Below are 14,979 nucleotides of genomic sequence, written 5' to 3'. Positions count from 1 at the left end.
AGAATACTTCAGTCGACTGAAGTATTCTTCCTCAACATACATATTAAGAATACTGAAGTATTCTTCCTCAACATACATATTAAGAAGTATTCTTAATATGTATGTTGGTACATTTGTAGCGCAACAATTGGGGCAAAACTCACGTCACAGTACAGCAGCAGAAAACCCACTTGTGACTCCTAGTGGCGACTTCTTTGACTACAAGTTGTCATTTCTACAGGTACAAATCGCAACTTTTACAGATACAAATTTATACTTTTAATACAGGTACGAATTTTTTTTTGTACAGATACAAATCATGACTTTTACAGGTACAAATTTGTTTTTACAGATACAAATTTGTTTTACACATACACATTTTTTTTTTACAGGTACAAATTTCTTTTACAGACACAATTTTTTTTTTTACAGGCACACATTTTTTTTACAGATACAAATCACGACTTTTACAGATACAAATTTAGACTTTTTTCTACAGGTACACATTTTTTGCACAAGTTAGTTTTGCACCAAATTTACCTCCATATGCAAGAACAAATCATGCAAAAAGTGTGAACAATTAATAACATTAACGTTGATCAGAGGTTTCTTCAAGATATTAAGACTTAAAAAAAAGCTACTTCTCTTAATTTCGTAAGACAGACGTGTACAAATATAAACAGTGACAAGCCAAATAAGGCAGGCAGGCGAGCGACTTCCGGATTACTTGACTTGTCTCTCCAAGCTCCGCTCGGACCTCTCAGCGAAATGGCTGCGTTCATGCGAGCTCGTAAATATGTTCGTTGCGTGGTCCGTTTCTCCGACCGTGACCTGTAAACGCCACACCGAACGTTTGTGAAGACATACGCGCACGCTAAAAACGACTCTCGGCCAAGTTGTCATGGTATGTCACCGTGCGTGCTATCCCTTAGCAAGCTAGAATTGACGTCAGCTAGTTAGCATTTAGCTAACTTTAGCTATCACGTTCTGTCGTCACCTGTCTGCAAGTACCATTATTGTCCACAGGCGACTAACGCGTTCACTTGTCAAACACTGGGACGTATTTTGCAATATTTAATTCCAACAAACTTAAACTTAACAAGCCCTGTATAATTAGCATAATATATAATTGCCTTAGTCATTATTAATATATCAACAAAAATAGTGTGCTTGATGAAAATTGTGTATAGTTCTGTGTTGCTTGTCAGTCAACCATATGGTAATCCGCAAAAGTTGAATCAAGGCAGTTTGATTATTCTTAATTTGTTGTTTCCGAAAATGTTAAAAGATGACTTGGGCAATCATGCTGTTAGGTGGTGCACGTTATAATAAAAAATAAAGATCAGTCTTGTAATAACAGCTCAAGATTTGTATAACACCTTTCAGGGCACCCAAGGGTGCTTTAATATAACTCATGGAGTAATATTAACGGTGATCATGAGCAGCCAGCAGCTGGTAGCCGACCGTCGTGGCAGCGTATTTATGGAAGATTCCATTTGAGGTCCAACAGGCAGACAAGGCTCCTTGTGGGGTTAGGAGAAAGACGATTCAGAGAAAGGGCGGAATTGCTGTTGACTAGTAGTGGCAGTGGCTAGCTGCTCAATTTATACCTATTAAATCATAGAACATTCATCAATATTTTGCAGATACTTTCAGGAAACCATATTCTGTTGTATAATGGTGTCAAATGGAGGTTAATTGTACCTTCTGCCGACCATTTAATTGTTCTGCGTGTCACCATACATCACTGACATAGTAATTAATAAATAATAATTTGCAGACAAATTAAGTGAAATTGGATAATTGGCACCCTGATTGTGAATCACTGGTTTAGAGTAGACATTCAAATTGTTGTTTGTCCAACTTTGCTCTGTTATCAGCGGTCACAGTGATAAAGGCTTGGTTAATGTTTATTCCCTTTTACTAGGCTGAAGAAAATTTGAACATTGGCGGCACGTTGGAGGAGGAAGATGAGGGTTCTGATGACCCAAATCTTGAGGTAAAATAGCCTTGACAGCATAGACAAATATTGGTTAAGGCGTTCATTCCACTGTCGAATATTTTGTTTAAAAATGTATCCATAGCCGTTAAATGTCCGCCATTGGCATTTCCCTAACATGTAATGATTGAACTGCAGTTGCAGCTCAATGCTTTCCGAGCTAAGTGGATGTCGGAACTCAAACCGAGCCGTGACAGGGGGCTGCTGCGAGCTGCTGGTCAGAGGAGGACGCAAGAATTTGCTCGGAACGAAGAGGTACAACCCAAAAACGTTTAAAGGGACCTGTTCTGTTGAGTGGGCCGATTTTAACAATTCCTCCTGTCAGGCTGCAGAGTTGTACTTGAGAGCTGTTCAGGAAGAGCAGAATGGAGCCTTTTATGAAGGTAAGTCCATTTTGAAGTTATTATTCATAGTAGTCCAAGAAAAAGCCATGGAGTTAACGTTTCGATTCGGGGTCATTCTCCAAATGGTTGCTGTTTCACTGATCCACTTGACATGAGCCTTGGTGGATTTGAATTCATCTGTGGTGTTGTAGATGTGGTTGAGACGTCAGTCAGTTGCCTTGACTACTGTTGTAACTTTTTTGTTGTTGTTGTTGGCAGCTATCAAGTTCTATCGCCTGGCTATGCAGCTTGTGCCTGATATCGAATCAAAGATCAACTACAGCCACCCCGACACTGATCAAGTTGTGGGAAACTAGTAAGATGCTTGACAATAATGCACAGTTAACCACGTTAAAAAGTCTTGACTTTATTTTGATTCATTTAAAATGAACTGCAAAATATAGATATATATTTTAGAAAAATGTTTTCTTTCTTTCTTTCCTTCCTCCAAGCATTATCCGGGCAAAGAAGAAGTGCTCACTAACACAGATTCTCGTGTTGTATCATAGCAGGGAGGAGAGGGATGCCGACGGCGAGATTGAGGATCTGGTTGCCTACTTTGAGCAGCAATTCACTTTGGCATCTTCCTTCCCCAAGATTTGCTCCCCTGAGTTGGAAAAATCTCAGGTGCACGTATCAGGTAGAAGGCCTCCTCATCTTTCATGGCTTTTCTTGCCGTGATTTTCGGCCCATGTTCACCTTGGTGTTGTGTTCACGTGTGTCCGCAGCGTTGCCACGGGAGATCCTCATGTACATATTTCGCTGGGTGGTGTCGCGACACCTGGACATGCGAGCCCTGGAGCAGCTGTCCTTGGTTTGCCGCGGCTTCTTCATTTGTGCAAGGTCAGCGATTGCCACTTGAATTAAAACATTTTGTGCTAACTTAACACGTTTGTTAAAAGTTAACTTTGGTCTAAGCTCTAAGCATCATAACATTTTTATTCATTTTACAGGTTTTAAAGGGGAAGTCAACACAAATATTTCTGATTAATAGTGTATTGGTAGAATATGAATTAAGCAGCAAAATCCACTCTCTCTTTTTTTTTTAAACCATCATGGCAGCCATTTTGCCACTTGCTGTCAACTGAAAATTATATCACGGTTGCACAGGCCTTAGGTAAAGACCAATCATGGCTCAGCTTGTAAATGTCACATGACCTAACTCAGAAACAAGTGAGCCATAATTGTTCGTTACTTGACCCTGTGCAACTGTGATGTCATTTTAAGTCGACAAGTGGCAAAATGGCCGCCACCTGAGAAGGATAAAAACGGCTGGATTTTGCTGCTTAATTCACATTCCACAAATGCAATATTAATTAGAATGTCATGTTGAGACTGGTGTGGTAACTCGTTTGTAATATTAAAAACAATGAAACACTGAATATTCTTTTTTGACAAAAATTGTCACAAGTACAACATGATGTCCACTAATATAGCGTAGCCTAAATATAATGTGTTGAGATGACAAAGTAATGGATTTGGGACCATCACTCTGAATGCTACAGCTAACAAACGCTAAATACAGATAGTGTTCATGCTTGACTTTAATTTTTAATTTTACCTACATGTTCAAAAACAAATAGTCCAGAAAGGTTAATCAACTGAGTTAAACACACATATTGTATTGGATAAAAAAAAAAATAATAATAATTTTAAAGGGTCACTTGACTCATGAGCCATTTTTAGCAGTAAAAAGTTAACATTTTGTCTATATTTAATGTGGTAGCTTCATTATTTTTCATGTACCATTAATACCTTTAAAAAAAAAAAATTCTACTTGCTGTCGACTGAAGATGACATGAAGTGGGTAACGACCAATCATGGCTCAGTTTACTGACCAAACACAGAAAACAGGTGAGCCATGATTGGTCGTGACCTACTTTCTCAGCACAGGTGATGTCATCATCAGTCAACAGCAAGTGGATTTTTTTTTTTTTAAAGGTATTAAGAGTTCATGAAAAATAATGAAGTTATCAAATTCATTTTGGGCAAAATATTAACTTTTCACCGCTGAAAATGGCACAATGAGTCAAGTATCCTTTTAACAGTTAGTCCAGTGATTCCTTCCCATACCACTAGAGGGAGCTTGCGTACCACAATTTGAGAACAACTGCTGTCTTACACGTTTCCCATTTCAGGGATCCTGAGATTTGGCGGTCAGCCTGTCAAAGAGTTTGGGGACGCAACTGCACCAAGCTGGGACGCTTCCTGTCTTGGAGAGAGATGTTCCTCCAGAGGCCCCGTGTCCGTTTCGATGGTATCTATGCATTGTGACAATGCTTTGCTGGAATCCGCCCACCACTCCCAAACTTAGTTCTCACACTGTCCGGGTAGGTGTCTACATCAGCAGGACGTCGTACATCCGTCAAGGAGAAGAATCTCTGGACGGCTTCTACCGGCCTTGGCACCATGTCGACTTCTACAGGTAGACACACACACACACACTCACATATACTAGTAGGTGAATATACTGTGTGTGTTGTCAGGTACCTGCGCTTCTTCCCTGATGGCAGCGTGCTCATGCTGACCACACCTGAGGAGCCTCTCGCTATTGTTCCTCGCTTACGCACTCAAAACGTCAGGTGAGGCCATCTTGGTTAGTTTGCTTTGGTATTCAGACAGTGGTGGGCAACCTCACTGGAATACAATAATAAACTGTTTTTAATTCAACCATTGCAACATATTTTTTTAATGCAATTACCTGTGAGGAATTTTGAATCCAGATTGTCTTCAGAGCTCTGAGTTGGAAATTGCAAGCGTCTCACTTATTGAAAGCAGCGTGTCATGATTTCACATGACATTTGTCGTCCGTCTGCAGAATGGACGCCGTCAAGTTCGGCCACTTCCGTCTGTCCCAGGAGACAGACAACCAAACCAAAGTTTTCGCTGTCATCCGCAAGAGAAAGGAGGAGGTGAGAGTTTTTCAAGACTTGGGGGGGGGGGGCTATTGATGAATAAAATCATTTTTGTGTGCACAGAAATCATCAGAGATGCAAAAGAATCGGTTCTGCAGGCGGAACCCTGCCCCGGAGGCGGAGCACACCTTCCACGTGGGACTCCTTCTGTCCTCTGGGGGGCGCCAGAGTTTGACCAAGATGGCATGGATCCACCATTCCTGCCACATCACTTACAAGTAAGACCATCAACGCAGAAGCTGGCTTCTTGCAAAGGGGTGGAACGTTTCCGGAAAGGTTGTGCTAAATTATCAGGGGAAGTTCTGGTGAGGAATTTGGGAAATAGTACAAATCGGACGGATGGATGGAAAGTAGCATATTTTTATGGACAATAATGCAATTCAAAATAATGACATTTTAACACATTTATTTTTAAAATCACAATGGTTTTGCAACACTGAGTTAGAGGAATTATATTTTTCTATGTTCTTTTTTTTAGGCTGACTGGGGAAACTGTTATCAGCACATTTGACCTGAACAAGATGTACACACCTTTCATCTTCGGACGTGTCAAGAGTTACACCGCGTTCTCAGACCAGCCGCTCTAAGAAACCCGCATGATCGTCCACAGACACCACCGCGTCATGCGTCACTTTAACGAGCAACTTCCAAACGAAACACACAAGCACATGACAACAGAAATGAAACTTGTGGTTTTCCGAAATGTTGCAAAGTGGTACTACGTAATTAGCAATTCACATGTTCCCGGCAATGAATGTTCATACTGGTTTTGTCTCATGGTGCACTTTCTCCTTCAAATAAATAGTGATAAAATGATAGTTGCAAAGTGTTATCATTCATATTCCACATTTGTATGACAAGAGGCATGTCAGCTGTTATCATAATCCTTTTTTTCTGAGAACTGAACATGGACGGATCAAATCGGATTTATGGGGGGGGGGGTCAACTACAATTATTTTCAGTCTCTCAAATGCAGATGCACAAGGTTTGTCTATTATTAAAATGTTGCAAATAATGAAAAAAAAATACTTTTAAAAGCTTAGCTGACATTATAGTTTTAGTTTGTCGCTTGCGTGTGCACTACTGTCCAATATTGATCACTCATGTCATTGTCCCGCAAGTCGGGATGAGACCTGGACGCCTTTTGCATGTGAGCACAGAATCAATATCTATCCGTATAATCACATTCAGACACAAACGCGACTTAACGCGTTTATCAATGAAAAGTGATTTCAAGACATCCAACGTGATTCAAGGAGTGACAACCTGTTAAGTAACTGAATGTTTTTAATCCGATAATCATAAAAACCAAAGCATTGTGCAATGTTTTTTTTATACTCCAGTGCACTGCATTAACAGGAAGTGCATCAGTTGAATCTTCTGCTCTCAAATCAGAACTTCCTTCAGAGACTTCATGTGTGAAATGAACCAAGTCTGTCATGTAAATAAGCGCACTTCCTCTATACTCAAAACAATTCTTTAATGATGTAGTTGATTACTTTCCATTATTTTTGTCAAAACGGTCAAGTCAGGCACAGAGTGGACCAGCAGCAATGTGGTGACAGTAGCATTAGCAACCAAATAAACAGGTCCATGAAGGCACCACAAATAGTAAAAGACTTCAAATAATAATTATAAAGTGTGATTGTACTCTCAATAAATTAAATACATACAGACCACTTTTTTTCTTCTAAGTAACATATGAAAAATTTGATTTAGTTTATATCAATGTGTCTACTGTGTAACTATAATTTGACCATAAGCATCTTGCGCTGTCCCGGCCGGCCTCTGCAAAGGACACACAGTATTTAGAGATTACGCAACAGCACAGGCAGGACGCAAAAAGCGTGCTCTTGTTACACGACAAGGACGAGGCCAACAAAATGCTGCGTGCTTCAAATTGACAGCACGTTCACCGGAGTCACCGGAGCTTTTTGTCTTTGCACCGTACTAGACTTTTATTTTTGCCTCTTCGCAGCATTGGCCGACAAGGTAGTCGCCGATGTTAATCCAGCCTCAGTTTCTTTGTTTTGAGCACCGTGTTGCTTGTTGGGTGTCCGTTGGTGGCCAGGGGAGCGCCGTTCTTCAGCTCACTTTTTTGCTTCTTGTACGTCTGAAGGACAAGGGAAAAAACAAGGTGATCATTACAAAGGAGGACAGAAGGGGTGATCATAAAAAACTTAATTTCGCATGAAAAAAAATCCATCTAAATTAATTTATATAGTAATTATAATATTTTTATTATTATTATATATTATAATATTTTTATAATTTTATTTAAAAAAAATTAAATCTTAATCGCATGACTTCAACAGTTAATTCACGATTAATCACAAATTTTATATCTGTTCTAAATGTACAATTAAATATTTTTATTTGATCAAGTTTTCATACTCTTGTTAATGTTAATATAAAAGTGGGAACATGTTATAATATAAATATGACTTTAGTAATTTCATAATAATTCATAAAATTTTGTAAAAAAAATTTTTTGTAAAAAAAAAAAAAGATGTCCTATACTGTAAAAAAATGAGTGTAATATTGATTTGAGTTTAGGTCATTCTTCTGCCACTCGATGGCACAATTGCATTTGTAAGATGTTGGTGACATCTCAGTGCATTTTTTTTCATATTAAGAACTATCTCATCTTTAACATGAAGTAACTGCACATTTTTACAATGGTAAAATACAACTTGACCCCTAACCCCCAGTACAGGCTTTCCAAGGCGGTCATTAATGGAACTTTAAATGAACTCAAAATTAACATACTACTTTTGACACCCCTAATCTAAATCTTCTCAAATATTTTGGACCACTGGGAAGATCGCATCCAAAGTGACCTTGATATAGAAGTTGAAGAAGAAGCCAATGAGGGTCAGCATGTAAATGATTTGGAAGTAGAGCCATCCGAAGGGCAAACCACACGGCCACATGATGGCACACAGTGTCTGCAGCATCATTAACAGGAATTGGATCTGCAGGAGAAGCATGACATGTACACACACGAACACACGTATACTGCAGTTAGAAGGCGCCGAGAAACAATATCGATGCAAAGCCCAAAATATCTTTAATGGGTGCACACATGTCGTTTTCCTTCATCTGTGCCTTCTTTAAGCAGTTCCAAGAATCAACACATGCTCAAAAGTATTGGGATAAGCGCACCTGGAGGAGGAAGCTACATTTAGCAGAATTGACTTTACCATCTGAAGCTGCGTGATGTACTTCTTCCACCACAGGTACGGCCGCATGGCGGGGATGGCTGACAGGCCGTAGTATGCGTACATGACCACGTGGACAAAACTGTTGAGGCAAGGTCCGAAGTAGGCTGGAAGATAAACGGGAATTTATTTTAGTTTTATGACACAGTCTCGTCACAAGTAATTGAAACCTCATGACAGCAACCACAAATGATACCTATTTGTTTGCATCAACACCTAAAGGAGACCAGGTGGCGGCCATTTTACCACTTTCGACTTCAAATTACATCACAGTTGCTCAGGACATAGTTAATGACCAATCACGGCTCAGCACAACCCCAAACGTCTCCAACACGGAGAAAACGTTTTGAAAAAGTTATTACTATTACATGTTGATTCCCATCACTCACAATGGCCGCAGGGGAGCCAGTTGAGGACAAACCACCAGATGTTGAGCATGCTGACGTGGTGGTAGGTGTGAAGAAAGGTCAGCTGGTGATTGTTTTTTCGCAGAATGAAGAAAAAGGTGTCCATGAACTCAATGACCTTAGAAAAATAGTACCACCATAGCACGTTGATGATCTGAGGAGAAACAGGGAAGTTGGTTGCAAATTAGCTGCAGGATGTTTAGCTCAGTCATAAAGAGGGAAAAAAAATACTGAAATGTTGAGAGGCTGGAGCTCATCTGATGGATTTTTTATCGGTCCTTGATTAGAATAACAACACATTTTTTGCTATGCATGGCGTTCTATTCCATTTGATAATGTCAGACCCGCTTTTGTCCTAAGGGGTCAGCAACCTTTGCTGTCCAAAGAGCCATTTTAGGCCAAATAAATAACAAAAAATCTGTCTGCAGCCGCAAAACCTTTGAACATTGTGATGAACAAAACAGTATGGACGTATTATGGTAATCTTTTCCCTTTCGTCTTCCTTTTTTGAACATTTTTGGCAATTTTGTGGACATTTTATAGTCACTTTTTAAACAATTTTGTGTACATTATATGATCATTTTCAGGATTTTAAAATTAGTTTTTAATGTTTTTCATTTCTGCCTTTTAAATAATGCACATTCTGACTCTTTTTTTTTGGCAATTCCAATGAAATCTTATGGTAATTTTCTACCTTTTTTGTTTTGGACATTTTATTGTTACTTTTTGAACATTTTCTTTTCTGCCTTTAAAAAAAAAACTTCTGCCTTATTTTTCAATTTTGTGTACATTTGGTAATTTTCTACTTTTTTGGGGATATTTTGGGCAATTTTGTGGACATTTTATAGTCACTTTTTAAACATTTTCTGACTTTTTTTCTTTTTCTTTTTTTAACAATTTTGTGTACATTATATGAGAATTTTCGGGATTTTAAAATTTGTTTTTAATGTTTTTCTTTTCTGCCTTTTAAATAATGCACATTCTGACTTTTTGGGGGCAATTCCAATGACATTTTATGGTAATTTTCTACCTTTTTAATGTCTTTTCTGCCTTTTCAAAAGAACAACTTTTCTGACTTTTTTGTGTGTGTGTGCAATTTTGTGTACATTATTTGGTAATTTGTTGCTCTTTTTGGATATTTGGGACATTTTTAGGTAATTAAAAAAAATTCATCTACTTGACCAATTACAAATAAATATGGACTCCAACATTATTAAAAAATATTTAATTCTTATTTTTTTAAATCTAAATAGTTAGCTCATTCAAACAATATTTTATCTAAAAAAATCAAATAAATATGTAAACAAAATAAACAAATTATTATTCAAAAATTTTTTTTTAGAGATCCACAGGGAGCCATAGGATAGGGACTATAAAGAGCCACATGTGGCTTCAGAGCCGCAGGTTGCAGACCCCTGACCTACCTCAAGAACCAAGAATTATAACTCTTTTTTTTTTGTCTGGCTGAAATTTGCCAGTTTTTAGGGGGCCTGTATTACTTCAGCATCTGCCTGATAAATTTAGGGTACTCAATTACATAGTAACTTCATTTGACAAGATTTTAGTTGACCTCACTCAACAGATCGTGTGACTGTTTGTATAATTAAAAACAGGCATGAGAGGGGTAAAAGAACACGGAGAAGTGACACATTGCAAGTACAGTATGACTCACTCACCTTATTATCCACTTCCGGTGCACTGTGTGTGTCCTGGCAGTACACGTTATAGCTACTGTTCCACAGAGCAGACACAAGCTGAGGACGAAGATGAATGACGGCATTAAGTTTATGCAAATCCAAAAGAATGCATGAACACACATAATAACAGAATCAATGTCACATTGTGGTTACTCGTCTTTTTTTTTTAAAATGAAAGTACAACCTAAAAAAAAGCGCAAAACCCTTCATTCCCTCATTTGAATGCGACTTCCTGTGAACTCAACTCATTTGAAAGTCGATGAAGAAGTGTAATTCAATGCCGAGTCACCAAATCAATAACGATCAACTGCCTTTGCGGAAGAAGCAAAAGCTTGGCTTGTAATGAATAAATTAATTATCCTTGATGGCCATTTGCAAATGTATTTATTTTTCAGTGTTTACATAAGTGTAGCTGTAGTGTAGCTTGATTGTAAAGCGTTACGATTATTAGTGACTTGAAATGGCAGCCATTATTGAGTAATATGTTACCGACGGCATCACTGAATATATTGATTCTAACTCCTGTTAGCATAAAGACTGCTGCTAATTTCAGTTCAACCTATTACATTTTTATGTGGTTACGACTACGTGAGGGTGACTCACAAGACACCCAGGATGTGATCTCTGTGGGTGTTTCTAGTGTATTTAAAAAAAGAAAAAAAAGAAAAAGACATTTCCATCTAATTCACACAGTACGATTCAGGGTTCTGAGCAGGACTGCCATCAGATAGTTTGATTGATTTCAGCACGGATTTGAATAAAAAATAAAATCAATATTAAACTAACTTGAGTGAGTATGTAACACAATTCCGTCTTTGCTGTGACCGTGTACCTGGTGGAACATCCAGAGTGACATGAGAGTAATGCTCGTGTTGTAGACCACGAGGAGGCCTTTGCACGAGTACGCCTGCCTGTGTCGCATGTACTTGGGCCCCATCCACACCACCAAAAAGTAGAACACGGTGAGGGCAAGTGTCGGCGAGTAGTTGTCGAGCAGCAGCCAACCGCGCACCCGATGATCTGAAATAAAGGGGACGTTTTGGAGTATAAATGAAATGAACAATTACTTACAAACAAAGCTCCCTATTCAACTTAAGTTGCATTTTGATTAAACCAAACGCCAAGATGATAACATTTTATTGACATACCTCTGGGACCCAACCATAACTCCAAGAAGGTGTTGACTCTGTGATCCAACGCCTCCATGTTCACCTGAAAGTCATAAAACACCAACAAGAGTTAACAACTGTAATGCTAAGACAAATTATGAATTATGACCCTGTACACAAGATAGATGATTGTATCTGTATCTGAAGAAAGTGTGATACACTGGGACGCAATAAACCGTCAATTCATGGCCATTTGCTTCCATTTTGGTTCGGTGAAAGCATTTTTCTTTGAAATAACTGGGAAAACAGTAACATTAATGGAGTTCAATTATGAACAATACTTTGTTGTTCAGTTGATTTACGGAATAATATGCAGTCCATCAAACATAATACTTGAGAAAAGCTAATTTTTGAGGCATTTTAAAGTTGGCTAACTAAACGTTAGCCGGTTATGTCGTTCATAGTGAAAATGAGACCTTTAAAAACTCTTTAAGTGTAACATACTGTTTGTTGATTGACTTTTTAGACAGCAAGTCAAAAAGTAGGTGGCAGTGTATTTCTACTTTCAGGAAGGGAAATTCAGAGTTAGCTATAGCTATGTTGGATATGCTAACTCAAGATACGGAAGTTAGAATTTATGCTTAGTCAACCAGTTAGCTGAACTTTTATACTAAAATGAAAACATAAGATGACAGCACCTTCATAACATTATCTTGACAAATGTCTGCTGAAAGCCGCTTTGTGTACTGTTACAGTTTCACTGCAACTGACATTCTTACCATTGATGTGATATCACACTTATTCAGTATCAGCCGCAAGATATTTGCACAATGCTAGCAAAACATTCCCGTATGGTTAAACACAAAACTCCAATGCAGTATTGTCTCTAGCTACTCATTCACAGCAACATTTATTACATGTATTGTTTTTAATATATAGGGTTTACAGTTTGTTTGGGTCGTGACAGATTTGTCCAGGTCAGAGGTCATGTTCAGATTAAAAGCATAGAAGGGTTAAACAGATTACAACAACCTTGGATGAAGCGACACAAACGTGCGTTGAGAGTTATCAAATTCAGCGAAAACAGGAAAATTTAATCCGCATGCTGCCTCTGTACACACTCATGACATTGAAATATCTCTAGCCCATCAATTGGAGTACACCAGTGAACAGGGTATATTGTATACTGATTGAATAACCTTTTGTATTAAAATATTATATTGCAGCTGAGGTGATCACCTTCACTCCACTCCTGGACATCTACAACTCTCGCCTCACCTGCAAAGCCACCAAGACAGATTGCAGGTGACCCCACCCACCCCACTCAAAGCCTCTTCAGCTTGCTGCCGTCAGGGAGGAAACAGGCCAGAACCAACAAGCTCTGCTCTTCCCCTAAATCCCCCCATGGACCAACCCCCAATACCCCCTCACCCTCCTGCAACTGACTGCATTATTTGCACCACCATGCACTACCTTAAATAAAAAAATACAAATAAAAAAATACAAATAAAAACATACAAATGAAAAAAATACAAATAAAAAAATACAAACATTTTTAACTTTAATAGTTTTTTTTACACACTTGACAAAGTTAAACTGAAATATTGAAAGTCAAAACTTTAGCGAAGTTTTTTTTTTTTTTTTTTAAATACATCAACCTACTCCTTTTTGAACATGTAAACCAATGGTTGAAATGTATTGCCACTATCTTTTATTTTACATATATCTATTATATCTATTTTTTACATGTTGGGCTCCAGCAAACCCGTGACTCCATGAGGATAAAGCGGTGTATAAAATGGATGGATGATCAAATGATGAACATGATCAAATAAATGCAGTCAAAATCATATCAATATATGGCGCGGTTTTTCCGTTCTCAGGAACAATAGCCAACAATAAACAACAGATGAATGTAATTTCCATTGATTCCAATGGGGAAAGTTAATTTTAGATACAACCAACTTGAGTTACGAACGTGGTCACAGAATTAATTTAATTTATAATTCAAGGCACCGCTGTGCCAGTAAAGCTGGGTTTAATTCCAATTGGATATGAACTGCAAAAACTGCCTCGAAGTCACAGAGTATCTAAATTCAAGTTAAAGGTACTAAATGTTTATTTTAAAATTATTTAAATACGTCAATTAAATTACATTCTTCCATAGTTTAGATTATGTTGAGCCACTAAAACTATAGCCGGTTATTCGTTGTTATTATTATTAAGCTTTAGTATGATCCTTCGTGTCACGATCATCACCATCGTGATAGATACACAAAAAAATCGATTACAGCTAATTGACCCACGACTTTTTGGCCGCTTCTACGTGTTGAGACGTACATTTAAGCAGCATAATAGTTGTAAAGTCAAGCGACGTTCACTGACTAGGTTAACATGACGGCTACCGCAACAACACACACACACACGGTTCTCAACGCATCTCACACAGGATACAGAAGATATGTCACAACTTAACCATCAGATGAGGTGACATAATGTGACGACGATTAACACTCACCAGAAAAGTCAGAGCGCCCACGGACGGACGCAAAAGTGGACGCGACACGGACTGTGGACTCGCACACTCTTCACTTCTCTCTCTCTCTCTCTCTCTCTCTCTCTCTCTCTCTCTCTCTCTCTCTCTCTCTCTCTCTCTCTCTCTCTCTCGTTTTTTGGGGAGGAAAATCAATATATTCAACCGTGGCTCGCGGGCCGATGGATAGCGCAATGTGGAGTCATTCATTCAGGGAACTATACAGAGTGGGAGGGGCACGGATGATCCACGCACACTTACACGCACGCGCATGTAAATTGAAGCGGACTACAAAAATGGTGGAATTATCAGGAGTTTAATCACTGCATTGCAAAAAAAAAAAAAAAATGTCATCATATGAAACACAAATGTTAACCGGCTTGCTTTCATTTTATACACTTGGCTTTTTTTTTCATATTTAAAGGGAACATCTTAAATTGAGGTGGCAGGAAGACCTAGGTTAGCAAATCGGGGGTTCCCGTGCGTTGTTTTCTGTGGATACTTATTGCCTTCATCCATTTCCTCTGCAGGGGGCACTACACAAAGGGCAGAAAATAAATCATACAATGATTGACATGTTACACAATGAAGCCATTTTTGTAGTTTTTTTTTTTTTTTTGCACAGTAGTAAATAATTGGATGGACTTTATAATGGCTTGTATAAAAAACATTTCAAGCCTGCGTTTTATTAACTAACCAATTTCTGAAAATGTCTCTATAAACAAGCCGTTCTGAA

The 14,979-nt window shown here is 38.4% G+C and overlaps 2 protein-coding genes across 2 annotated transcripts; one reads left to right on the top strand and one right to left on the bottom strand.

Moving 5' to 3' along the window:
• Window positions 1–831: 831 nt before the first annotated feature.
• Window positions 832–6,094, top strand: fbxo9 (F-box protein 9; the record flags this gene model as incomplete). The annotated part of the gene is given in 14 exon segments (XM_086092500.1): window positions 832–863; window positions 865–883; window positions 1,907–1,978; window positions 2,117–2,233; window positions 2,304–2,361; window positions 2,581–2,677; window positions 2,871–3,001; window positions 3,090–3,204; window positions 4,500–4,618; window positions 4,696–4,786; window positions 4,848–4,943; window positions 5,180–5,273; window positions 5,340–5,494; window positions 5,755–6,094. Coding segments are annotated over 14 exon segments (1,305 nt in total), but the record flags the coding sequence as incomplete, so codon positions are not given.
• elovl5 (ELOVL fatty acid elongase 5) lies at window positions 5,666–14,342 on the bottom strand. Its single transcript, XM_086092499.1, has 8 exons — window positions 14,229–14,342; window positions 11,750–11,813; window positions 11,434–11,621; window positions 10,581–10,658; window positions 8,887–9,058; window positions 8,480–8,604; window positions 8,117–8,251; window positions 5,666–7,389 (listed from the first exon to the last, which is right to left on the bottom strand). Exons 2-8 carry the CDS (start codon window positions 11,805–11,807, stop codon window positions 7,282–7,284), a joined length of 864 nt encoding a protein of 287 aa, XP_085948625.1. The 5' UTR covers window positions 11,808–11,813; window positions 14,229–14,342; the 3' UTR covers window positions 5,666–7,281.
• Between the last annotated feature and the right edge of the window lie 637 nt (window positions 14,343–14,979).

This window comes from Leptonotus elevatus, chromosome 13, assembly GCF_054856555.1.
Source record: "Leptonotus elevatus isolate MCC_2025b chromosome 13, RoL_Lele_1.0, whole genome shotgun sequence".
NCBI classification, from domain to species: domain Eukaryota; kingdom Metazoa; phylum Chordata; class Actinopteri; order Syngnathiformes; family Syngnathidae; genus Leptonotus; species Leptonotus elevatus.
Note: the sequence above shows the minus strand (reverse complement) of the source record. Positions and strands in the feature narration are given on the sequence as shown.

Bases quoted from the DNA above. Each gene is read 5' to 3' on its own strand.
- elovl5 (XM_086092499.1), bottom strand. From the start codon at position 11,807: ATGGAGGCGTTGGATCACAGAGTCAACACCTTCTTGGAGTTATGGTTG. The intron at 11,622-11,749 runs GTATGTCAATAA...CCTTTATTTCAG, and splicing joins GTTATGGTTGGGTCCCAGAG to ATCATCGGGTGCGCGGTTGG. The intron at 8,605-8,886 runs GTGAGTGATGGG...TTTATCTTCCAG, and splicing joins CTGGCTCCCCTGCGGCCATT to CCTACTTCGGACCTTGCCTC.